The 25,588-nt window shown below is 35.5% G+C and overlaps 5 protein-coding genes across 11 annotated transcripts; 4 read left to right on the top strand and 1 right to left on the bottom strand.

Annotated features, from left to right (window-relative positions):
• The first annotated feature begins 6 nt into the window (after positions 1-6).
• On the top strand, positions 7-4,444 carry LOC111698935 (uncharacterized). Of its 3 annotated transcripts, none has more exons than XR_002764648.1 (5): positions 7-646; positions 1,741-1,869; positions 2,072-2,379; positions 2,445-3,213; positions 3,452-4,444. XR_002764648.1 is itself a non-coding variant. In XM_023469421.1 (4 exons), the coding sequence occupies exons 1-4, from the start codon at positions 554-556 to the stop codon at positions 3,118-3,120; spliced, it is 1,206 nt and encodes a 401-aa protein (XP_023325189.1). In that variant the 5' UTR covers positions 7-553; the 3' UTR covers positions 3,121-4,444. The 3 variants fall into 3 exon arrangements, 1 of the variants encoding a protein (XP_023325189.1); XR_002764646.1 differs by having other exon boundaries at positions 3,421-4,444; XM_023469421.1 differs by having other exon boundaries at positions 2,445-4,444.
• A 430-nt stretch (positions 4,445-4,874) lies between these two features.
• On the top strand, positions 4,875-9,593 carry LOC111698803 (DNA excision repair protein ERCC-6-like 2). Its single transcript, XM_023469250.1, has 6 exons — positions 4,875-4,982; positions 5,627-5,746; positions 6,652-6,848; positions 7,714-7,912; positions 9,125-9,251; positions 9,572-9,593. Exons 1-6 carry the CDS (start codon positions 4,901-4,903, stop codon positions 9,591-9,593), a joined length of 747 nt encoding a protein of 248 aa, XP_023325018.1. The 5' UTR covers positions 4,875-4,900.
• Positions 9,594-10,679: 1,086 nt separating this feature from the next.
• LOC111698829 (DNA excision repair protein ERCC-6-like 2) lies at positions 10,680-17,161 on the top strand. 5 transcript variants are annotated; one of them, XM_023469282.1, is made up of 9 exons: positions 10,680-10,996; positions 11,183-11,228; positions 11,718-11,775; positions 12,587-12,696; positions 13,076-13,248; positions 14,235-14,308; positions 14,525-14,947; positions 15,239-15,307; positions 15,797-17,161. In XM_023469282.1, the coding sequence occupies exons 1-9, from the start codon at positions 10,708-10,710 to the stop codon at positions 16,817-16,819; spliced, it is 2,265 nt and encodes a 754-aa protein (XP_023325050.1). In that variant the 5' UTR covers positions 10,680-10,707; the 3' UTR covers positions 16,820-17,161. The 5 variants fall into 5 exon arrangements, with proteins under 5 accessions (XP_023325050.1, XP_023325057.1, XP_023325075.1 ...); XM_023469307.1 differs by having other exon boundaries at positions 10,958-10,996; positions 12,643-12,696; XM_023469297.1 differs by having other exon boundaries at positions 10,977-10,996; positions 11,705-11,775.
• Positions 17,157-21,329, top strand: LOC111698795 (X-ray repair cross-complementing protein 5). The gene is made up of 9 exons (XM_023469238.1): positions 17,157-17,293; positions 17,385-17,447; positions 17,603-17,697; positions 18,346-18,592; positions 18,896-19,553; positions 19,942-20,055; positions 20,131-20,200; positions 20,235-20,481; positions 20,824-21,329. The coding sequence occupies exons 1-9, from the start codon at positions 17,174-17,176 to the stop codon at positions 21,058-21,060; spliced, it is 1,851 nt and encodes a 616-aa protein (XP_023325006.1). The 5' UTR covers positions 17,157-17,173; the 3' UTR covers positions 21,061-21,329.
• Positions 21,330-21,404: 75 nt separating this feature from the next.
• Positions 21,405-24,806, bottom strand: LOC111698855 (wiskott-Aldrich syndrome protein). Its single transcript, XM_023469324.1, has 7 exons — positions 24,696-24,806; positions 23,500-23,646; positions 22,987-23,074; positions 22,797-22,916; positions 22,372-22,475; positions 22,029-22,301; positions 21,405-21,597 (listed from the first exon to the last, which is right to left on the bottom strand). Exons 1-7 carry the CDS (start codon positions 24,699-24,701, stop codon positions 21,475-21,477), a joined length of 861 nt encoding a protein of 286 aa, XP_023325092.1. The 5' UTR covers positions 24,702-24,806; the 3' UTR covers positions 21,405-21,474.
• Between the last annotated feature and the right edge of the window lie 782 nt (positions 24,807-25,588).

Genomic DNA, 25,588 nt, shown 5'->3' with positions numbered 1-25,588 from the left:
TTATGAATTTTTTGGTAATGAAATGATTTCTTTAGAATTTTTGAGGACAAACTATTATTTATATTAAACATTAAACATTAAACGATCCTCAGGGTGCGGTCGGGACTAGGGAGTAATACCTAAAAATATGTAGAGCTCTTTTGCCTTTTTTTTGTACATTTTACAATGCATATACTTACGGCATGTACAGTACGGTTTCATAGCGGGGTATAATTTTCTTAAGTATGTTTATAAATATATTGTAATTTTGTCCTTCCCAGGAGTATTTATCATTTATCCTCCACGTGCACTGTAGCTCTATACACTACAGTTGTAATATAATTTGTACCTTTGCACACTTTAAATTAATTTGCTTTGATCTCTGTTATTATAACTTACAAATTTAATTAGTTGCTCAGTTTTCTGTAATCCCTGTATTGTATATATTTATAAATGAACTATTTTCCACATATATTATGAATTTACATGAATTTTTATTTTCAGAAAACATGAGTCAGGTTTACAAGACATGATTGAACCTTGCTAGTATGCTAAGTCCAGCCTTGAGCCCAGTATGATTCCTGTTCTTCTCGTCCTTCTCCTCCCCGCCTGTCTTCTAGCAAGCTACAGACAGTTCGGGTTCCAAAACCATGATCTTTGCTCCGAGGTTAGACACTGTAGAAGCCTGACTTTTAGTTATAAGAAAATATGATTTTGTCCTACATGTTAAAATTAGAATTGAGTTTGCATAAAAGCGCAAACAGTTTCACTGATATTTTGCAAACTTGTTCAATCTCGGATTTTACACTAGTCATTCTTAGTATGTTAAACGAGTAACATATGAATAAATAAACTTGTGAAAATATGTTATCATTCTGAGTTATTGAGACTTCTACAACATCATTAATTCTTCCTCCGGATATTGATTTCTAGGAAGTGGAGAGGTCGCCGAAGCACCTATCACCGGTTCAAATCCTGAATCACCGACTCAAATCCTCTTTAATCTTTAACTTTGAATCGATAAATCAAGATTTGAACCGGCGGTAGTTAGTTCAGCGACCTAGCTCAAATTCGGTCCAAGGTAAATAAAAGTGTTGAAATAAAAAAAACATATTTTGTTTTTTGTAATGTTTTCAGAAAATTCTGACAACTTTAAACCTGTCCCGCGCTGTTTTGTCTCATGAACACAACTCGTAGTGATACATTAAAAAGACTGACCTACTAACTTTCCGACCTACTGCAATATCGGACCTACGCCAGCTTTATTTTTGTATTATTTAATGGTTAGGTTAGTTAAAGACAATTTATGGCCCGAGCGCTGCGGCTAGGACAGGCTATGGGGCCGGGCGCTGCGGCCACAAGTCCATTTAGCAGCTGTAAAACCACGTGCTAGTAGGTCGGATGTGTAGTATAGCGGATTTGTCGCAGGTCAGAAGTGAAGTATAGCGGATTTGCGTGGGTCGAAAAATACACCGCCCAAGAAACATTTAAGGTTTAGTGTACCGCGATGCTGTACAATGAAAAAACGTTCAACAGTCAATCAACGGGAAATAAAGATGCTATAAGTTTAATCTATTCTAAATATCGAAAGAATAATTTTTTACTAAGCGAAAGGTTTAAAAGGAATTATTAATCTTCTTTTAGTCCGTTTCTTTCAGTAGTGACGTGAAATAACGTTGAAAATGACAAAAGTGAAATTTAACCTTTTTATTGAAAAATTTTGAATAGTTAAACCCGTTTTCTCTACTCTTTACTCCCTAGGAGGAGAAAGGAAAGAGTTTACAGCTCGGAGCAGGAGCAGCTCTTCTATCTCTGGATGGATTCGGAGCTATGGAAACCTTTCTCAAGTGTAGTGTCAAAATAGAGGCAGATGAGGGATTGGGACTTATGGTAGGTTCACCCGATGGTGATTAGTTCACGTTTTTTAATCAAATTCATTTGGCGAACCTTTTATTTAATTTATGCATACTTATTTTCCCCCCAAAAAGCTATTAGTTAAAAAATTCGATCATGTTTCTGAAAAGAAAGAATTTCTTCTTTTTACAAACTAGAACACGTCAATTTAATTCATCCCTAAATGTTTCATTATTAGGTTTACGTGGAGGAGATGCATTTGAGGATTGATGAGAGGCCTGGAGTACTCCAGGAGAAATCTTGTATCGACTATGTACAGTTCGGTAGAGACGATCTTATTCCTTTCTTTACGATCAGTAAGTCGGAGAAGCTTTGCGGAAACCGAACCGGATTTGTTTACGATGAACCCGGAGGAAAACTGTTGGTTTGGCTAAACATAGGCCCGGGCCGTGCAAACAATTATAGAGAGTCTGCTCAGAACGATCGTCTCACGGTCGTTGTCACAGCGTACAAGCATCTTGCCAAAGAGGAGTCGACAAACTTCAGGTTCGGAATTTTTAAAACATAATTTACTTTTTGATTTTTGATTTTTTTATCAATATTTTTTTCAGATTATGTAGTGTAGGGAGTAAGGCAATACGTAAAGAATATTTTTGTGACCAAAGAATAAATTGTGCCTTGGATAAAATACCCGGTGACGAACGACCGGAGATCTGTCGGCACAATCGAGGTTCAGCGCAGGACGGAGAATATGATAACCCTACCGGTGATTGGAACCCACCCCTGAACCTAGTGAGTATAACTCTAGTCCTTGTCTCCGGAGTAGTTCTCCTGGTTCTCATTCTTCTCCTTGCTGCTCGGATGCGTAGATCAGGCTGGTTCTGCTTCCGGAGACCGCTTATTATTGATTGCGAGCTGCCGGAGCGAGCTGTCGGAGTAACAAGAGCTGCCGCAGGACATAGAGCCGGAGCAGGGTTGGTGAGAGTTATGAATTCCGGAGAACAAGAGAACCTGTTCCGACCCGCGTACCTTGAACCACGCCAGGATCCGGGTTTCATCTTACCTAGAGGAACCACACCCGAGGCAGAACCACCTCCAGCATATCATGATCTGTTTCCGGCCGGATATAAATTCGACCCGGAGAAAGTGCCGGAAACTAGTCAGAACCTTCTGTCCTCTAAACCAGAGGAATCCATTGAACTCCAGGACCTGCAGGCGGTTCCGGAGTACGGAGAACTTCAAACAGCTCCGGTTGAACCAACCCCTACTTCGGGTGGATCAGGATAGTGTTGATAGTTATCAATCTTTCATCTTCACACTCCCATTTTTCATCCTTACTCCAGTGACCAATTCGTCCGACTTGACCTATCCCCTCTTAAAGTATGACCGTTGGAACTAAAGCGGGGAGGAGATTATAAGATTCGCTTTCCAAAGTTCGTTTGCGTCTTGCCATAATAATTTTTGATATCCCTTTATCTCTCTGTACAATATACTGCTTCTCTGGACGATGTTATACAGTATTGTATGAACACCTCCAAACCCAATTAGTAATAATTGTTTAAACTATTCTACGGTCGTACTTTAAAGATGTAGGGTCGACCATGTCGACCGTTATTAGTTCACAATCTGTCAGATCACCGAGTAACAATTAGTCAGAAGTTCACAAAACTATATTTTTACATTTCATGCTCATTGAACAATGTTCTCTCTTTCAAGTTCACAAGTGGGGTTTTCCTCTCAATATTTTTCACAAGTTTAGAGAAGATTAAAATTTTAGTTTTCTAGTCTTGCTACATTACTATCCGCTTAGATTGTAAATACTTAAAGGGACCGTTCACTTATTTCGGTAATTTCATGGTAAACTAATACGCCTATTAGCTATTCATTGGTATATTAGTCTTACTTCTCAAAGATATCTATGACCGGAGAAAAAGCCGATTTATTGTTTAAAATACCAGTGGAAAGGTATAATACCTTAGCATAGACACCATTTAAACGTTTTTTCAGTAACAAGAGTTCAATAAATTCTAAAACTATCATGTGTTAATGACATCATGTGTCAGCCATTATATATTAAAATATAAAAACTTTTGATTTTAGAATAAGCAAGAAATTAACGTTTTTCGTGTTCAAACATGTAGACGACTTTCTCTCAGACAAACTGGTTCCTAGATTCCAACTCTTCAATAAATCACGGGGATTTCTGGGGGAAGTAGGGAAAACGTAGCAAACCGTCAAATGTTTAAAATAAGTTTTATTTTGAAACAGACATATTTAGAATAATTTTGAAAAAAAATTTAAGGTAATTAACTATGAGATACTAAAAATCCATTACTAAAACAAAAAGCATCAAAGAGGGTAAATGCAAAGGTAGCATACCTTTGCGCTGGAATTCTGAATGATAAATCGGCTATTTCTCAGCCCACAGTTTTCTTTGAAAAAAGTAAAAGTAATACCAATGAATAGCTAATAGGCGATTTAGTTTACTCCCAAATTACCCACATAAGTGAACGGTCCCTTTAAAGATATTGACCCCCATTAGACAAATCTTCCCAAAGTAAAAATAAGCATTTTATACTTTCAAACTCACTTGTCATTGCTTACACCAAATGTAAATATATGAATTAAGTATTTTTAGATTTCAACGAAAATATTTGAATAATTTGATAATACCGGGCTCGATCAATGATCATATTTGTTAACACTTGTTTAACTAATGTCAATGATTATTTTCATAAATTAGTCCTATTGATGAAAACTGTCGACTTGTAATAAACTAGATGTAATTGTAATTGTATATATATTTAGGTTGTATCTTCCTGTTTTGTAAAGAAAAAATTTATATTTATATGAAAACTAAATAAATATATCAGATTTTGGAACTAATTGTTTATTTTTGTACAATGTTCAGAATTGTTAAAGGAATTAGTACAATGTTTACGTAATGTTTGTACAATCGATTGTATTTTGTCATGTTTTAAAAAATTGATTGAATGACCCTAGAACTTATTTTTCTTTAGTTTTTTTTTACAGAAAATATTTGAGCCGAAGTAAACTTTCAGATGTAATGGATTGGAGGGATAAACCTTGCTTTACTATACCAGAGGATGCCAAGCTCACAGATCTATCCCTGTCATGGCAGGGTCGAGGTACAGGGACTCAAAATATTAACAGGAATACATGGTCAATTCAGAAAGTATTCTTTTCTTAAAAATATCTTTATTTTGTGATCATGACCAGAGCGTCCCATGTCGCGTTGGATTATACATAAGCATTTAAGTCAAAATACGTACAACATTTAGATTTTTACCCGTTTCATTTTTTATAAACAATCCTCTACTTCCAGTTTTTTCCATGTTGTTCCAAAAATCCTAGTTTAACGCTTTGCACGATCAAATGGGATTTAGGACACTCTGTACTGTACATTTTCACATTCCATAATTTACTAAATGCCTGCGTTTTTGTTGGTTGAGGCCTAAACTTAGTTTACTTCTGTATCGATGGTACCCCTGTGCCCCCCCCCCCCTAGAGCCAGAGGCAGGCTCTAATTTATTAAACAGTAAACTTACATATATATATTAAAATTTTTTCTTTTCTTATCAATTGACAATGTCACAATTTGTCCATTTCATGATTATTTCTCAAATTCGATAGATTATATAATACGTACGGACAATAAGGACATTACATATCCTTGTTTCTAGAGAAAATTTTACAAATACGTTTTTAAGATAAACCTCTCCAGTCTCCAGTCTCCATTCCATAAATATTAAAGTCACGAAAATTTTCGTAGAGCGAGCACGGGTTCCGGGTCGATTAAACTATTTCCTGCGAGAATATCAGCGGGACGGAGTTCAGTTTCTCTGGGATAGATATTGCAGGGATGGAGGAGCAATCCTTGCTGATGATATGGGTGAGATTTAGAATCTATAATATTTTCACAGTTCATATATTTTAATGGTTGCTGACTATAGAATTGTAATCTCTGTTTGTCTGGGTGTCTGTTCAGGCCCGTAACCAGGGGGGAGGGTGCAGGTGCACCCCCCTTTCTTCTAAAAGGGGGGTGCAATGACGAATTTGCACCCCCTCCCAGTCCCATATAAAAGAAATTTATTTATTTTTTATGTATATTGTATATGTAAACTGAAAAGTTTCAGACACTAAAATTTAACCCTTAAAAGCTTTAATACATTTGGTAAAATGGTTAGTCTTTATAGCGTACATTGACAATGTAATAAAGAAAACCATATACCACCGTAAAAACAAACCAAGCATTGCTTTTTAAAAAAACCAAAAAAAAAATTTCGCCCGCGGCGCGCTTCTTTGCACCCCCCCGGGAAAAATCCTGGTTACGGGCCTGTAGTCTGTTTGTTTGTTTGTCCGATCATATCTTAGGAACCCCCCGGACCGATTTGCCTCAAATTTTGATGGGGGAACTAGGGAGACCCACTAAAATGTTCTTAGCTTAGTTTTGAGATTCTAAGTTGAGTGGGACAACTTTAATAGGGAAAATTTAGTTTTTCGGTAAAATCGTTTAAGTGCGGGTAAACGGCGGGAGTAACTTTTAGAGCAGAGCAGAGCTGGGTGCCAAAGCTAGTATTAGATATTTTAATGAGAAATTAGGAATATAAAAAAATGTAGACTTGAAAAGTTCTAATTATTTTATTTTAATTTTGAAGATTTTATTCGGAGAAAAATCTGAAAATCATGACTTTCAAAAACTTTTCTAGAATTATTTAACGGTACAGTACTGCAGCTCCGAATTCCAAGGTTTAAACCAAAGATTTATTTTTGTCGAAATGAAATATAAAATTTTAGGTCTTGGGAAGACGGTGCAGATTATCGCATTTCTATCAGCACTCTACCACAAAACCGGTTTGCATGCGGATAACGATGAAAACCGGTTAGTTTCGACCGGGAAAAACCCCTGTTCTCCGACCCTGATCATCTGCCCCGGCTCCGTCCTGTCCAATTGGGAGGAGGAGATCAAAACCTGGGGTAACTTTGTCACCAAGGTTTGAAAATACTTAATTACAATTTTGGATGAATTCTCAACGTCATTTAAAAAAAGTTCAACACTACCTTTTTATTTAAGTAGCGATGATGGACATGTTTTTTTCTAATGATCTACCAAAATTTGCCAATATCATTAATTACACTGGATAGAGAAACGGCCAAAATATCCGTCTGTTAAAGTTTGAAGATTGTAGGAATACTACTGTAAATCATTGGTGGCGCTATTTAATTACGGGGTCACTTTTTTATTGGTTATTTTGGTAAATTATATTTAGAATATCTACATGAGTCTATAGATTCACTGAATAACTATTTTAATCACTAATTTTTTTCAAACGATGTCTCTAACATATCGTTGATAATCTTTTACACATCTTATGATTTCTAGAAGTTTTAATATCTCTTGTCAAATTGTTCCACACATTCACTACTACAGGGTGTCCCACGAAACATGACAGTTGGTGATATAGTTTATAATGTCTTCTTCTATAATTTGTTAGTTGTTTGACAACAATTAGACAATAATACAAATATATGGGAGTCATGTTGTAGTAAGGTTTCAAAATAAAATAAGTTTCAAAAAAAGATTTTTTAACGAAATAAACTGCAAAAAGCCTTTTATATCTAATAAAGTATATGAAAGACTATAACTATTTACCAACTGTCATGTTTTGTGGGACACCCTGTATTTGACTTAAACCTCACATTGTTATTCTCGCAATGCTTTATTGTTTACAAAATGACGTTTTTTTTCAACTAAAGAAAGTTATATAGATGTTAATTTACATCTCAGGAAAATGTGTAGATATTTATTTTTTACTTACTTAAGTCCTGTCATTTTTTGATATATTTTAATTTTTACAGAAATTCTACAAAACTGATCGAGATACAACCCTAACCCTGAGCAAAGAAGGCAGATGTGAACTTGTGCTGACCACGTTTGAGACCGGGAGAGATCATGTATCCGTCCTGAACCTTGTAGATTGGAGATTAGTTATTGTGGATGAGTGCCATAGGATTAAGGAACCAACATCAGCTGTTACCAGAGCTCTCAAATCTTTGGGTAAGTGAGATATGTAGCAAATATTTTTATTTAAAATGATAATCTTATAGAAAGTAGAAGGATTGTTAAATGTACATCTTTCTAAAGTTGTATTCTAATTAAATGTATGATGTAGAAGAATTGGATTATTTAATATATATCCTTCTATAGTTGTATTCTAAAATGTAGAAGAAGGATAGGATTGTTTAATGTATATCCTACTAGTTGTATTCTAGAATGTAAGAGAAGGATAGTATTGTTTAATGTATTTCCTACTAGTTCTATTCTAGAGTGTAGGAGAAGGATAGGATTGTTTAATGTATATCCTACTAGTTGTATTCTAGAATGTAGGAGAAGGATAGGATTGTTTAATGTATATCCTACTAGTTCTATTCTAGAATGTAGGAGGATAGGATTGTTTAATGTATAACCTACTAGTTGTATTCTAGAGTGTAGGAGAAGGATAGGATTGTTTAATGTATATCCTACTAGTTGCTTACTTACTTGTTTACTTGATGGATTATTCCCAGAGCTCCAGGTAGGAACATGAGGGGAATTTCTGTAGTATCATCTGGAGTTGTGATCCGGTCATCTTATAGAGGTCACGCTGTAGGGTTTAGCTCACTTCTCCTGGCACAAGCATAAAGGTTAAAAGTCTGTCATATCGAGCAATTTTTTTAAATGAGTTCAGCGTCCTAGCTTCCTTTACTTTGTTGGGAGTCCATTCCATGAATTAACAACTCTATTGGAGAAAAAATTATATCTCATATCAGTCCTAGATCTGTTAGAAATCAGGTTCTTGCAATAAGCTGTTGTGCGTGTTACTCGTTGTGCATTTAATCCTACTGTACTGAACCATATACTGCTGTCTACCTGGTCGATTCCTGACAATATCTTGTAGGTTTGAATGAGGTCATATCTTATTCTACGTTTTTCTAGGGACAATATACCCAATTCTACAAGTTTTTCTTTATAATTACCACCTTTCAGACCAGAAATCAAGTTTACTGCTCGTCTCTGTACTTTTTCCAATATTTCTATATCTGTAGCCGTCCAGGGTGACCATGCTGGAATAGCGAATTCCAGATGGCATCTAATAAACTGAGTGTATAATTTAAGAAAAGTGATTCTATCCCTGTACATGAATGCTCTTGAGACCTGACCTAACACCACAGATGCCCTGCGAGCTGCCTCTGCACATTGTTTTGAAGGTTTTAAATCATTGTATTCTAGAATGTAAGAGAAGGATAGGATTGACTGGGACTGCACTGCAGAATAAGTATGAGGAACTTTGGTGTCTCCTAGACTGGGCTAATCCTGGTTGCCTTGGTTCATGTAAACATTTCCAGAGAGAGTTCAGGTTACACACATATCTAACTTATCATATTCAAATCAAAATCAAGAATTGTGATGTTTCCCTGAGCTTTGATTTCAAGTTCATCAAGCATTGATATCTGGCCATCTTATGCATATCCCGTGATGAGGGACCAAGCATATATCCCTCATCACAAGATATGCATATATATTTATATATAATATTGTAGTGACCCATTGTCCCAATGATATTATTGTAGTGTCCCATTGTTCTAATGATATTATTGTAGTGTCCCATTGTCCCAATAATATTATTGTAGTGTACCATTGTACCAATGATATTGTAGTTTCCCAATGATATTGTAGTGTCCCAATGATGTTATTGTAATGCACCAATGATAATATTATAGTGTACCATTGTACCAATGATATTATTGTAGTGTACCATTGTCCCAATGATATTATTGTAGTTTCCCAATGATATTATTGTAGTGTACCATTGTCCCAATGATATTGTAGTGTACCAATGATTTTATTGTAGTGTACTATTGTCCCATTGATATTATTGTAGTTTTCCATTGTCCCAATGATATTATTGTAGTGTCACAATGATATTATTGTAGTGTCCCATTATCCCAATGGTATTATTGTAGTGTCCCATTGCCCCAATGGTATTATTGTGTCTCATTGTCACAATGATATTATTGTAGTGTCCCATTGTCCCAATGATATTGTATTGTCCCATTGTCCCAATGATATTATTGTATTGTCCCAATAACATTATTGTAGTGTTCCAATGATATTATTGTAGTGTCCCAATGATATTATTGTAGTGTCCCAATGATATTATTGTAGTGTACCAATGATTTTATTGTAGTGTACCATTGTCCCAATGATATTATTGTAGTGTCCTATTGTCCCAATGGTATTTTTGTAGTGTCCCATTGCCCCAATGGTAATTTTGTGTCCCATTGTCCCAATGCTATTATTGTAGTGTCCCATTGTCCTAATGGTATTTTTGTAGTGTCCCATTGCCCCAATGGTATTATTGTGTCCCATTGTCCCAATGATATTATTGTAGTGTCCCATTGTCCCAATAATATTATTGTAGTTTCCCACTGTCCCAATCATATTATTGTAGTGTCCCATTGTCCTAATGATATTATTGTAGTTTCCAATTTTCCCAATGATATTATTGTAGTGTCCCATTGTCCCAATAATATTATTGTAGTTTCTCATCGTGATAATGATATTATTGTAGTGTCCCATTGTCCTAATGATTTTATTATAGTTTCCAATTTTCCCAATGGTATTATTGTAGTTTCCCATTGTCCTAATGATATTAATGTAGTTTCCCATTGTCCCAATGATACTATTGTAGTGTCTCAATGTTATTGTTGTATATTCAGTATCTATTTCTTTTTTAACACTATTTATTACCTTGAAACTTATTAACTTTAAAGGGAAAGTTCCGAAATCAAGAATAATTATTTCAGGTTTCAATGCTCCAGTGTTTAGTCTCCCACCCTGATACTAAGCTAGTACTCAAGGCCTGGGGAAGATGCTCCTGTGGTGGGAAGCGTCCAACTATCCTCTGCTGTCAGAAGCAGCTGAGCAACAAGGACGGAGTTAGTCCTAAGATACTGCTGCTCCAACTGATGCATATATTCATTAAAGCAGCGAACCATGCTGCTCTGCTGCTCCCAGGAAGGTCCTCTGCCAAATCTCAGGAGAGAATAAGTTCGGATGTTTGTAATCAGATGTTCCAAGATAAACCTAAACTCCTGGAAGGTATTTCAGTAAAGTGATTTTTTTTATTGAAGCATCCATGATATAGGTCCTCAGATACGTCTATAAGAAACGCCTAGTTGTTGCTAAATCCAAAAAATTTGGGTAAAATGTATATTTTCTAATAATTTAAACAATCCTTATTCAAACAAACTCGAATTTATATTTTTATATTATTGAATTGTGCAGGATGGAGAGCTGGGAAATTTCTAGAAATGGCGGACACAAAACTCAGGATTGGAAAAGACATATACTAATAAAAAAGAATGAAATTGTATAATTTTATTTAAGAATGTATAAATTCCTTTTAGAATCATTCATTGTTGTTGAGCTCTTTCAAGTGACCTTCCATGTAACAGCAAGATGTGGAAGATATCGTCGTTTTCCTGACTCGAAAAGTGTTCTGATAATTTCTCCATTTCTTCTTATAAGCTAAACATGCGCAAGCAAATGAAAATTAAGAGTTTAAAGAAACAAAAACATTGATATCTAATTTATACTTGAGCAGACAAAGCTTTTAAGGGTACCGATGTAAATTGAGCATTGCCTTCTTTGCAATTACACTTACAGTCCCTTTAAACTAGAAAAGAAACTGAAATATTGAAATATTGATGTTTGCGTGAACATTTATTTATATATTACACAGAGCCTCATTGGGTTTTTAATTGTTATTAAGAATTCTAGATTGCCATTGTTATTTATTTATTGTAGTCTAAACTTAAAGTGGAAAGATGGTAGTACTATCTGGACTCCTTCATGTTATGGAATCCCAGAGGGGCAAGGTAAACTGTAGAATAGATTTCAATATGACGAGTTAACAAATCATCAGTACACAATACACATATATGTACAGTGTACTTTTAAACCAGAAACAGTTATAAAAATTACGCATCAACTATTGAGACTGAGACTGCACTGACTTTGAAAAGTTGACATTCTATTGCTCTTACTTAAACCTCAAAAATACACTTATACTTTTTTGTTTCACTGTACGTGAAGATTTCAAAGCTAAAAGCGTTTCTTTCAGTTACAGTTTTATGCTCTAGTTTTTTTCGCGAAATAATCTGGATTACAAGGACGACTTTGAGATAAACGAGATTGTTTGTGATTTATTTAGTACTATAGATTTTTTGTTCTCCTGTTCTTCTACAGAACTTATATGTTTCAGGTTCTCTTGTTCTCCTACAGTACTAGAGTTCTTGATTTCAATGTTCCTGAGATCCAAGGGATATATTTAGTTCGATATTTAAGGTTCTCCTGTTTTCTTACAGTACTAGAGTTCTTGATATCCATGTTCCTGAGATCCAAGGGATATTTTTAGTTCTATATTTCAGGTTCTCCTGTTCTCCTACAGTACTAGAGTTCTTGATATCTATGTTCTTAAGATCCAAGAGATATATTTAGTCCTATATTTAAGGTTCTCCTGTTCTCCCACAGTACTAGAGTTCTTGATATCCTATCCATGTTCTTAAGATCCAAGGGATATATTTAGTTCTATATTTAAGGTTCTCCTGTTCTCCCACAGTACTAGAGTTCTTGATATCCTATCCATGTTCTCAAGATCCAAGGGATATATTTAGTTCTATATTTAAGGTCCTCCTGTTCTCCCACAGTACTAGAGTTCTTGATATCCTATCCATGTTTTTAAGATCCAAGGGATATACTTACACAAGGCTGGATGGAAATACTAAAATGGAACAAAGGTTTGCTATAATCGGCTTTAAAAATTTTCAACCTGTTCATCTAAACAGTATAACTTAACTAAGTTCCCGGTGAATAATTCTTATTCTTGTCACAATAATTTTAATTATTACACGAAATGGGTGACAGTAATAAAAGTTATTGCTAATTTGGCTACATAGTAAATCCGATAAGAACGCGGTATAATATTCGTTTTAGAAAACTTGTAATCGTGTCTTTATTCACCCTGTAAATCTTCTCTAAAACCACAAACATTCCTTTTAAAGGATTTATTTACTGCATATTGATGCTCTGCACCCTGAGGGCGGTCTGGGGGTTCCATGTCGGGTTCCTTTTCAGATCTTATAATTATTATTATTATTATTATTATTTACTTATTAGGCAAAGGTTGGTGAATGAGTTTAACACGGATCCCGGGATATTTGTGTTCCTTGTATCAACTAAAGCTGGTGGAGTAGGGTTGAATATAACCGGAGCTAACAACGTGATCGTGTTTGATCCAAACTGGAATCCGTCCCATGATCTTCAGGCACAGGACCGGGCATACAGGATAGGTGAGTACAATCTACTTTTCAAAGCTTTTTAAATTGTCGGAACGGATTAAACTCATTCTTTTTCCGCGAAGATATGTTATATAAAAATGATACAATAAGATATTTCATTGAATGCAGGGTTGTACTTGAAAAAATAATAAACGTATCTTTCTATGTTGAAATAAATATACTAGCTGTGAGATCTCTAGTTATTGTACAATGTTGTTCTGTTGTAAATACATTTCTTTTACTTGTAAATACTATAGTGGGAGCCATTAAACTTTGGAAAATGAAGACGATTGTTAAGTTTATGACTTTGAAAAGTCCAATAATCACGCAATTGTGCAATGTTTACGGATTTAACAAAAAAAGTAAATTTTCAACCTTTTGGTTAAACTATTTGCTTCATGATAAAAGTCGTCTTTATATTCTAAAGTTGTATGGGTCTTACAGTACTAATAAATATATACATATTATAATACAGGTTGTCCCAATAAACATGGGAATTGAGTGACGAATTCAATATCGTTTTTTAAATAATTCTTTGATTTAGTATAGTAATACCTACTGAGAAAGCTGTAATCTGTAAGAGTTTCGTCTGCTATATTCACATTTTGTTTGTTTATGTTTTGACTGCATACGGTTGTACAAGAAAATTGCAGTTAACAAACACAGTAAACATGTCCGTCATCTTCACTGTTCATCTTGCGGAGACATTATAAACACATCTTTACAGTCTTTTACCCTTTTCATAAAATAAACTCTAGCAGACATGATAATATTATGGCTTTTGAAATTATGAATTACAATGCTAATTCATAACAAAGACGATATCGAATTCGTTGCTGAATTCCCGTGTTTTTTGGGACACCCTGTATTTGCAACCCTAGAATTGTTCTGGGGACATATCATATTCGACAGTTACAAATTTGAAAGTCCTATTAAATAAAAAAAAGAACAAAACCTGCAATTATTCTGTTTTATTTTAGTTATACCACGTTATCTAGGTCAAACGAGAGATGTGAACGTGTATAGACTCATCTCTGTTGGATGTATAGAAGAAATCATTTATCTTAGACAGGTATAATTTGAAGGTGAAAGGAGAAGAGTTAACAAATACGAGAAGAGCAACGAGAAAAGATATAAAATTAGAAGTGAGATAGAAAGATGATAGAAAGATATAAATATTTAAAGAAATTGGACGGAAAGGGTGAGAGGGAGAGAAAAAAGTTTTTAAATAAAACTTTATATAAATATATGGTTTAGTATTAGAAATATTATGAATATAACTGTTAAGGTATATAAACAGCAGTTGGCTTCATCAAGCGTAGATGGAGAAACAGCTCGGAGATATTTCCTGGCTGTTCAGGGGGATCCCACCAGGAAAGGAGAACTTTTTGGAATCCGGAACCTTTTCCGGGTCAACCCTGTCGGCCAGTGTCTCACCCTGGATATAGAAGAACGGAACCGAGAGATGGAGGAGCGTGTGAAAGGAATATGTCGGAGTAAGGTTCAAATACAACCGAACCTGCTCCCTGAGAATTTAGAGGAAACAACTTCGGATCCGTTCAACATAGGGTTGGAGGTTGAACTGGAGGGAGCAGGGTTGGAGGATATTGAATCCGTCCTGGCAAAGAGTGGGGTTATTTACTCCCATATGAACCAGGGTGTGGTTGGACCCTCAAGGGCAGAGCAACATATCTCAGAGTGTGCTGTAAAGGTATTTATTAAATGTTGAAGAGGGGTACAGGACGAAACCTAATCAAATTATGTGAATTATCTAAACAGGCTGGTACTAACAACCCAGCTGTGTGACCTGTGAAATGACTTATAAACCCCTGGTATGGATAGGCTTTCATAAGTCTCCTTAGAGTATTAAGAGAAAAAAATTTAAATTTTTGTAAAAATTAGTCTTACGCCCTCATAACAAAATCATGAACACTCCCTTTAATATTAAGATGGAAGTAAAAGAAGAATATAAAGATTTAATTTATTGATCTTCTATTTTAAGGACCTTGAGTCTGGTTCAGTTCCTGGATATTTACCGGCGGAGCAGTGTGATATCCTCACTCCATCACAGGTTAAGATTAAACCTAGCTGAACAGTCACAGTGTTATCCATATAGAATGAGACTTAAAGAACGACGCACAACAATTAAAAGGAATTTAGTTCTTGCCGGAAATCAAAATTTTATATTTCTTAAATCTTTGCAACCAGATGGTTGAAAACCTTTGATATTTTGATCTGACATAATTCACAATAACAAGAACACCCCCCCCCCCCATCCAACCCTAGCCACAGAAAAAAGGATTGTGCCTCCGTGTTTGAAATAGTTTTAAGTATCAAAGGTCTGCACTTTATAGAGCTTTTCAAAGGTATATTTAATGACCTGACAACGAAAGAAGTGTACAGCTGCAGGGGAACATGTGTTAAGAAAAGTACGAAATTAATTCCGTACAGTCGTTTCTAAAAATCTCATTTTTTTGGTATCCCTTATTTGAAATACCAATGATAAAGATAAATTTTGTAAAATATTTTAACAATGATTAACTACAATATTAATTTCCAGGGTTTGGTTTGTCATGAAGAACCAAAACTTGGATATCAACCGCAGAGCGCAGGAAACCGTCCTAAAAGAATCAGGGACGGAGACAAAACCTTTATATACGGAGAATCTCCTGAGGACGTTAAGATGCAGATCTTTCTCCGTATAGCGAACCAGGAGAAACTGAACCCGACAGAGTTTGCGGAAAAGATTGGGAACCTCGACTTTATAGGAAGGATGCAGATTATTGAAAGGTTTCATCAGAAGCAAAGCACTCCCGCCTCAGTTTTTAACCTGTTAAAGACTGCTAAGGAAGAATATACTCAAGAGCTAAAGAATACCACACTTCGTAGAATCAGTTATCAGCCCTCTATTAATTATTTTGACAAACATAAGAAAATAAATGATGGCGACTCAAAAATTCCACGTGGGGATTTTAATCGGATGGAGTCCAAGATGAATTTCAAAGATGATAATGATTTCCAGGGCAGACCAAAGAATACTGAAATTTTGAACAGTAACGAAACCCATTTCAATCTCCGAGAGAAACCCTTGACTGATACTTCGGATGATGAGAGTTTCTCCGATGATGAAGACATTTTGACCAAAGTTCTAGATCGAGATGAGTTCTCTAAAGATGACGATATTGTTCGAGTCCTAGATCCTATGCCTAAACCTACTTCGATGTATCCTAAACACGGAGCATCTAGCTCTATGAAAACGACGACCTTTGCGGCCTCGGAATCCAAGAACAAAGAAGAAAAAGGAGATGATATCAAACCTTTTAGAATAAAACCTGCTCCACCCCCGGGAATTGTTTACAAAAGAATTCGTCTGGATTCCGTAACTCCGGAGCCGAAAGATCCCATTGACGAGATATTTGACGATGATGATGATGATCTTAACGAGATCTTCAAGAAAGAGCTGAAACCCTGTTCCTCCACCTCTCTAAGCTCATCCTCCACCCTGAGCAAACCATCCTTGACACCAAGGTTGGAACGAAAACCAAGTTTAGAGGATCCTTGTTACGACATGATTTTTAACTGAATTATTATTAAATTTATACTTTTATATAGTGCTAAAACCGCCTTTATCCTGGCTGTGACCGTTTATAAATTTTTTTATTGATTTTACAATTTTATAATGAAATTTTGTAACGTTGCTTAAAGAAATGAAATTTTATGTTTATTTTGATGAACAAAATATGTTGGGATTTGATTATTATATATATTATTTACATATCATTTGTAAAAATGTATATTTTGTATGCTAATATTAATTTGTTGTTAATTATTTCAATGGTTTAGAATTTAGACTGATAATGCTTGATGATTTGTACCAAATTTATTTTGTGAACTGCATTTTGTAAGTAAAACAGTGTACATTAGAGTTTTCAGAGCAATGTACTCGTGGGAAACGGAAATGGAGGAAGAGGAGGAGGATTTGGTCGGAGGCAGAGACAGAGAGTTCGGAGGGAAAAATGTTCTCATCTTCCTAGTTGACGGATCAGCAAGGATGCAGGTAAGGAGTTTATACGCAATGTATTCCGGATGTTAGCAATAGCAATAGCAGTAGCAGTAGCATGATGTATAATAATCCTGGTCTTATACAGGTTGAGGATGAAGGAGAAACTTTACTTCAGAAAGCTCTTAAAGCTGCCAATGCAACACTAAAGGGATGTTTAGTTCATCTAACTTTTGGTGGACACCATTTTTATTAAATTAAAGTATTGATGATAGTTTGATAATGATAATAATTAAAAAATTTTGAAAATCCTAAATTTAAGTTCTGAGACTTATTCCAACAAAATAAAACCAACTAAACCCCCAGAGTAAGATATTCGGATCCTCTAAAGATATAATCGGAGTTGTTGGGTTCGGAACCACAAACAAGGTTCCGGAGAAATTAGATTTTCAACATATCAGGTAAGTCCTCCCCTCAATAAGCTTAGGATCTATTCCATTTACAGATCCTGGATGCGTCGTGGAAAAAATGGATCCAGATTCTCCAGAAAGTCAAAAAGTTTAGGATGCGGTTCCTGTATATGAAATATTCAGAAAAGGTTATTGTATACGCGGTAATTGTACGTTAGACAAATATTTCTTATTCAAATGGAGTACCCGTCTGCAAAGCATGTATAATCATATGGTAGGGCGAACCGCGTCAGTTAAATCTCCCTTCTATTCCTTTCTCCGGTCCTAGACCCTGTCTGTAATTTGTACAGTACATAATCTGTAAAATAGGAAGACGAACTTTTCTTAATCATCTGTGTATTTGATAATGTTATTAAGAAAACAGTTAGTAGGAAAATAATTAACTTACTAAGTTAAATGGGTCGTACAGTGTAATCATTTCATGTTTATTGAATTATTTATATCATAACATCAGTCATAACAGTCGTGTTCATATTCCACAGTTTTTGGGTTGCACCGCATATATGTCTAAGAAAACGTTCTAACAATCAATGTAACTTCAATTCCATACTGAATATTGGTCGGAGAATTGGCACATTGTTTTCGGATGCATTAAATGCGTGCCTTTTTCCAGTATTTTAAAAATTGTTTTTTTTTCAGTGAATTGACAACTATGGGTCCACCAAGCAGAGATAGTATCTTAGCTCTAGAATCTCTACTTTCTGACTCCGGGACGGAGAAGTTTAAAACAGAGTTTGGTTCGGACGGAGACATTAAACTCAACGAGGTTCTCTGGCACTGTCAATCCTTGATGTCTGATGTCAAGGGTAAGGTTGGATCGCGGAGAATCCTTCTTCTAACCTGTAATGATGATCCACATAATGGAGATGAAACCTTAAACCAGCAGGTAAACTTACCTTAATTCCTCTCCATAATCATATTCGTCCTGGGTCTTATATTCTTTTTTCTTCTATGAAAATGTACGTTCAGTCTGAACTCACACAGCGCACGCTTGAATTTGCAGCTGAATACAGTCGGGGTTCAATAAGTTTACACACACATATATCTGTACTCGACGAACACACAAAATTTTTTTTGCTTCCTTGCTCCTTGATATAATCTAATATTCAATTTCTTGACCTTGCATAATTAAAAGAAATTGTGCAAATAATTTGTTAAATCTATTTGTATTTTTATTTGTGTATTGCAGGCTAGGAGGAAGGCTGGGGACCTTCACTCAAACAATATATTTCTCGAGGTGATTCCTGTAACCAAACCAGGAGATAACTTTAACATGGAAAAGTTCTACTCAGATATCGTCAAACTGGCCGACGACGACTGGACGGGGACTGTGACCTCCCTGGATAGACTGACAGATATCGTCCTCAAGAAAACCTTTGTTAAGAGGACGACCTCGCGGCTCAAGTTTAATATCGGAGGAGTTGAGATTGGTGTTGCAACCTACAACATGCTGGGTAGAGCCAGTAAACCCACCAAGATAAAGCTTGCGTCTGACACTAACGAGGAGATTAAATCTGACAGAACCTGGATCCATCCGAGCAACGGAGCTCCACTCCTCCCCTCTGATATGGCAAAGTTCATGAGCTACGGCGGAAAGAACATCAAAATGGCGGAGAATGAGGTATCACAAATCAAATCTTTCGGAGAAGAGGCGAATTTTCTTAAACTTCTGGGATTCCGTTCTGCCTCAACTCTCAAGTTTAGAAACCACGTCAAAATTCCTCAGTTTCTCTACCCTTGTGAGAACCTAGTGAAAGGTTCTCGATCTCTTTTCTCCTCCCTCCTAGTTCGCTGCCATGAGAGGGAGAAGGTTGCCATCTGCTCCTTTAAACAGAGAAGCTCTTCAGGTAATGATTAAACATCATAATTTGTCCTAAAAATGAAGTGCAAATAATAAAATCGATGATCTTTACTGATCTATTTTTAAAGCTATTAATTTTGAACTATGTTGATTGTTGAATGTCGAATGTCGAATATCGAATAACGAATGTTGATATATAAAAAAAGGAAACTCTTAATGACCATCTTTGACACTTATGTAAACATACATCAAATATTTCTAATGTTATTTGGTTGCAAAGATCAGAAAATTAGATTTTGAGGTAAGTGTTTATTTACTTCGTTTGTTTAGGACCCAGGTATGCAGCTCTGGTTCTCCAGGTTGAGGAGATGGAGGAAGGAGAACAGACTAAACCTCCAGGGTTTCATGTTATTTATTATCTGTATCTTATCTAGGACCCAGCTATGCAGCTCTGGTTCTCAAGGTTGAGGAGATGGAAACCCTGGGTTTCATGTTATTTATTATCTATATCTTATCTATGTCCCAGCTATGCAGCTCTGTTTCTCAAGGTTGAGAAGATGGAGCAGGGAGAAAAGACTAAACTTCCAGGGTTTCATGTTATTTATTATCTATATCTTATCTAGGACTCAGCTATGCAGCTCTGGTTCTTCAGGTTGAGGAGATGGAGGAAGGAGAACAGACTAAACCTCCAGGGTTTCATGTTATTTATTATCTGTATCTTATCTAGTAACTTAATTTGTTTATTTAGAACTGCCGTTGACGCAGCTAAGAGTGTGATCAGTAAACTGAAATTAAAGAAGTTTATCCCAGTGGAGAATGCCGGGATCCAGTCCGTGTACAACATGGTGGAAACCCACGCCCTTCACAAGGACACCCTTGTCAAGGTGGAGGACGAGACTCTACCAGATATGGAGAGGATGAAGAGAAAGCTAGGAGATCGGAGCCAGGAGTTCCTACAGGAGGTTTATCAGGAGGTAGGTGTTCTAATCTGTTTACGACTGTTGCATTTTACGACAATTTTAGAGCTCTTATGTCTTACTACAACGGCCTTCTTTAAAAAATGACAAATGCTCTGTATTACTGTTAAATGGTACAATAAAGCACAGTTATCTACACTATTATGCATATTTTACATAAAGATCGGCCCAAATTTTAAGTGCCGCCAGACCTTTTCCCTGGATTTGACCTTATTAAATCACTTTTACTTTTTTTGCCCTGGGTCTGAGGATTTCAAAACTTAATATGATACTTTGACTGTAATTAATAAGTTAATTTTTCAGAAGTATATTAAGTTAGTATATAAAATATTTGTTCAGGGATACGACCCGTCTGCCCCTGTGAAGAAAGCTGCAAAACCTCGGGCTCCCAAACATGAGAAACCGGATGTAAGCGCAGACCTGGATATGGAGTCCTTTGTGAAGTCAGGGAAGGTGAACAAGCTGACGGTGGACGTACTGAAGGGATGGTTGAAGACCAGAGGAGTCCATGTCTCCAACAAGAAGAAGGCTGAACTTGTTGACGCGGTTCTTGCACAATTTAAGGAGAACTCGTGAAATCTTTTTGCTTTTTCAATTTTCTGTTTTCAGTTTTCCTATTTTTTTCCAAATCTTGTCCTTCTTAAGCTAACCATAATCCCATCTCTTAATCCTTGATCCTCAAAACTGTAATAATCCTGAAACCTTCATTTTTTAATTTTTTTTTATATAAACGTTCAGTCGATCCTAGAAGAACTAAATATTGGTGCAAATTCTTCTTTCATTCTTAGTTTTCGTTCTTAACCTCAAATTTCCTTGTTAATAAAAAAATATAGTAAACCGTTAAATACTCATCTTTTTAAATAGTTTTCGAGTTTTTTTCTTCTTCAAATCTAGCACTTCTGTTTTTCTGTGATTTTAACTCATGTGATATTGTATATGTATTTATAAATTAAAAATTTTTTTTAACGATTCCAATTGTATGTTAATTATTTACTCGCTTTGGTCCGAAGAATCTCCAACTGCGCGGTTTATCTTGTCAAGCGCGCGTCTGAGCGCACTGACTAGTTCATCCTCCTCAAACCTGAGGGATCCTGAGCTACTGTGCCGTGACCTCTGGAATAAATCAAGTTCAAGGGTCAGTAAACTTAATTACGAGTGACCCATCTTTTAAAGAGTGCCATTTTCAATTCACAATGCTGCCCCTTTAACATTTATTTATAAACTAGGAGGGGGATAGAGTCGTTTTTCTATCTTAATATGGGTTCAATTTTGAAATTTCCTCCATTTTCCCTTTACCATAAATCCGCTAATATTTTATTACATAGAGAAGCCACAGTTGAAAATAGTCGATTTTAAGATAGAAAATTAAAATAATTCATTTATCCCTGATCACAATCAGGATTTAAAGGGTAACCGTGTGAATCGGACACGCCGCTTTTTTACATGGAGGGCGACTTGAAATTGAAAATTTTCCAGAATAATGTAATTGTTATTAATTTTGATCTTACTATTTATGATAACATTCCAAAACGAAAGGTTAAAACCTGATTATTCGGATCCGGAGGTTTGAGCATGCTTCCTCTTCTTTTAATCATCTCCGTCAGATTCTCCGATGAACCCGGAGAATCCAAACCAACCGATAATCTATTAGATTGTAGTGGAGGAGGAGTATTTAGAAGAGACATTTGAGGCGGTGGTGGAGGAAGTGGGGGAGGTGGTGGAGGTGGAGTCAGGGTAGGTTTAGGAACAGTGTGGTCAGATTTTTTATCTGTTTTGTTATTGTTCGATTCCATTATAAACAGTGACTTTCTCTTATTCTAAACAATAACATTATTTTTCATTTGAAATCAAATTTTCATTTCCGGATTTGTACTTTATCATTTTGACCTTATTCCTGGCCTTTTCCAGTACTGAGAATAGGTTTGTATCCCTGACAAACCGTTCTATTAGATCCAACTTCTTAGGATCCTCCGTCACTCTTTCATCAATACCTGAGCAGATACAGAGGATTATACGCCAATACATGATACTAGAAAATGCAAACGACTTCACCTGAAAAGTTGGAATATTATTTTGCAAACATACGAATTACGGAAAAAAGCTGCAATAGGAAAAGTGCTGAAATATCGCAAAATGTTCGTCTTGATGAATTTCATGGGATTTTTCTTATCTCTTAGGGCTTCTGCTATAGAACAATGTAAAGTTGTATTAATCCTGATCTTGTTGTATATCCTATTTGATGACATTTTAGGAAATAATAAATATACGAAAAAATCAAACGGAAATGGGCACTTTTTATCATAAAAACCAACCTTCAAGAGCAAGAAATCTTCTTATTCTTGGGTCAAGTAGCCCTGAGTTATCAACCACCCTCATCCGTCCGCTCTCCATCCGTACTCCGTTAATATGAACTAGGCTTTCTAGTTTAGGACCTGGAGAAAAACATGTCTAGTACCTTCCTGGGTTTAAGAAATATCACTTTTTAAAGAGTATTTTACTTGCCTGCAATGTCAGCCTTGGTAATCTTTTTTATTGATTTTCTGAAGGATTTTCGTGGTTCCTTTTTCCCGCTTACGCCAGATCTCATTACCTAAATATTTGTTTTTTTCTCAGATGAAACCTGATTTTATTCCGATTTTTTATATATAATAATAGAATTCCGAAACTAAACTCAGAAAAATATGAAAATATGAAGGTGGATTAATTTTAAACTCCCTCCACAAAAAATCCATATTAACATGAGAACTAATGGCTTAAAATAACCTTACAAGTTATCTTTCTAAAAAAAGGAATTTTAAATTGTTTTCTCATGCCCTTTAGAAATCCTAAATGAGAAACGCGTTTTTTGTGCAAATTGAAACTTATTTATGATAGGTGTTGATAAAAGAAAAAGCTGGTTACATTTTGGAAATCCCACGGTTTAATTCAACACTTTGTTCAATTCTAAATTTTTGTTAAAAGATCAAATGTTATATTATGGGAAGGGATGAGTAGAGTAACCTAATAATTCCTGACCTTCTGTGCTTCCTGGTTTAACTCACAGTTGTCGAGGTTCCTCTGGTACTCCTTCAGGTTCTCTCTCAACTGAATATTCTCTGCGTTCAATCTCAAGTTCTCTTTCATCGTCTCCTCCAACTTTCTCCTCATCAGGTTCAACTCCTCCTTAGACAAAACCTTACTTAGTATACTAATCATTTAACAGCTCTTCCCAATGTCACGTAAAATTATTTACAAAGATCAATACTTAGAAGTTTTAAATTTTGATTAGTAATCTGGCAAAATGTCGGATGTCCGTTGCAATAAGCTGGAAATTTTAATTTGGAATATTAGAATTCATTGAAATGATTGCATTTATTAACTACGGACAGAAACAAGCTTCATTACAAATTAATTGATATATCATTGAAATGATTGCATTTATTAACTACGGACAGAAACAAGCTTCATTACAAATTAACTGTTATATCAGTCCTGACTTATTCATTTTTGGATTGAAGTGTGGTTATATGGCGTCCCTACAAGTCTGATTTGATATGATTTGATTTGTGGGGAGAATAAAGTTTGCTATGGGACTGCAGAGGGACCAATTTTGTTAAGATATTTAATTGATTTCTCTCCAACATCCAACAAAGATTACGATGCAAAATACCAAAGACTACCCACAATTTGCAATATTCTCATAACTTAACTCGAATTTTATTTTTAATTGGATCCTTGCTAACAACATTCTAATATTTAATCCAGTCAAACTTCTCCAATTGATTTAACATTGATGTTAAAAGAGGGGTAGAGTGTATTGCGTAAACCTTCAATATTTTAAACCTTGACTATTTGCTCTAATAGATTTCATCATCCAGAGTCCGATTTAATGAATTTGAGATGTGCCTTAAATCCTGCAGAACCCGGTTTTAAATGAGCGCCAGCTTTAATCTTGAAACATGAATACAATTTTAAGTGGAACCAACCATATTTGAACCGCGTCTCAATTTTAAAAAATAAATTTTTTTGAATTTCCACTAGTTTAGTTAAAACAAAGAATTGAAATTTGAAGAAAAAAGGTTTTCTTTCGAAGACAGACTTTAACAATTTCACAAGATTTTCAGATTGTAAATAAAGCACGTTTAAAATTTTTAAATCAAATATCTGACCTGTTTCATAACAAATTAATTCATGAATAAGAAAAAAAAATGGAATTATAAAACTAATCTTACCTCCATTTCAAGATCTTCTATGCTAGAGACAGAAACACAAAATAAAACTATTTCCCAGATTTTGTAAAGTTAACACTGAAAGGCTAGGCCTATGTTGTATACTGCTTGATAAGTAAACTATGCATTACTTCTTATCAAGCTCAAATATACATTAAAATATAATGTTCAGGTTCTCTATTCAAACCATCAATGATCGAAGAAAAAATTATTTAGAAAAAAATGTCTTGATTGAACAGGATGCATGGATTAGAACAGAAGAACGGGATGTCTAGATTAGAACAGGAGAACAGGATGTCTAGACTCAAACAGGATGTCTAGATTATAACAGGAGAACAGAATGTCTAGACTAGAACAGGAGAACAGGATGTCTAGATTAGAACAGGAGAACAGGATGCTAGATTAAAACAGGAGAACAGGATGCATAGATTAGAACAGGAGAACGGGATGTCTAGATTAGAACAGGAGAACAGGATGGATGGATTAGAACAGGAAAACAGGATGCATTGATTAGAACAGGAGAACAGGATGCATGGATTAGAACAGAAGAACGGGATGTCTAGATTAGAACAGGAGCATAAGATGTCTAGATTAGAACAGGAGAACAGGATGCATGGATTAAAACAGGAGAACAGGATGCATGGATTAGAACAGAAGAACAGGATGTATAGATTAGAACAGGAGAACAGGAACACAGAAGAACAGGATGTCTGGACTAGAACAGGAGAATAGGATGTCTTGATTAGATTAGAAGAATAGGATGTCTAGACTAGAACAGGAGAACAAAATGTCTAGAATTAGAACAGGAAAATAGGAGGCGTAGATTATAAAACTGGAGAACATGATGACTGGATTAGAACAGGAATTATTAGGACTTCAGATAAGTAATAACATGA

The sequence above is a fragment of the Eurytemora carolleeae genome, unplaced genomic scaffold (assembly GCF_000591075.1).
Source record: "Eurytemora carolleeae unplaced genomic scaffold, Eaff_2.0 scaffold94, whole genome shotgun sequence".
Classification (NCBI taxonomy): domain Eukaryota; kingdom Metazoa; phylum Arthropoda; class Copepoda; order Calanoida; family Temoridae; genus Eurytemora; species Eurytemora carolleeae.
The sequence above is the reverse complement of the archived record's forward strand: the minus strand, read 5'-3'. Positions and strand labels throughout refer to the sequence as shown.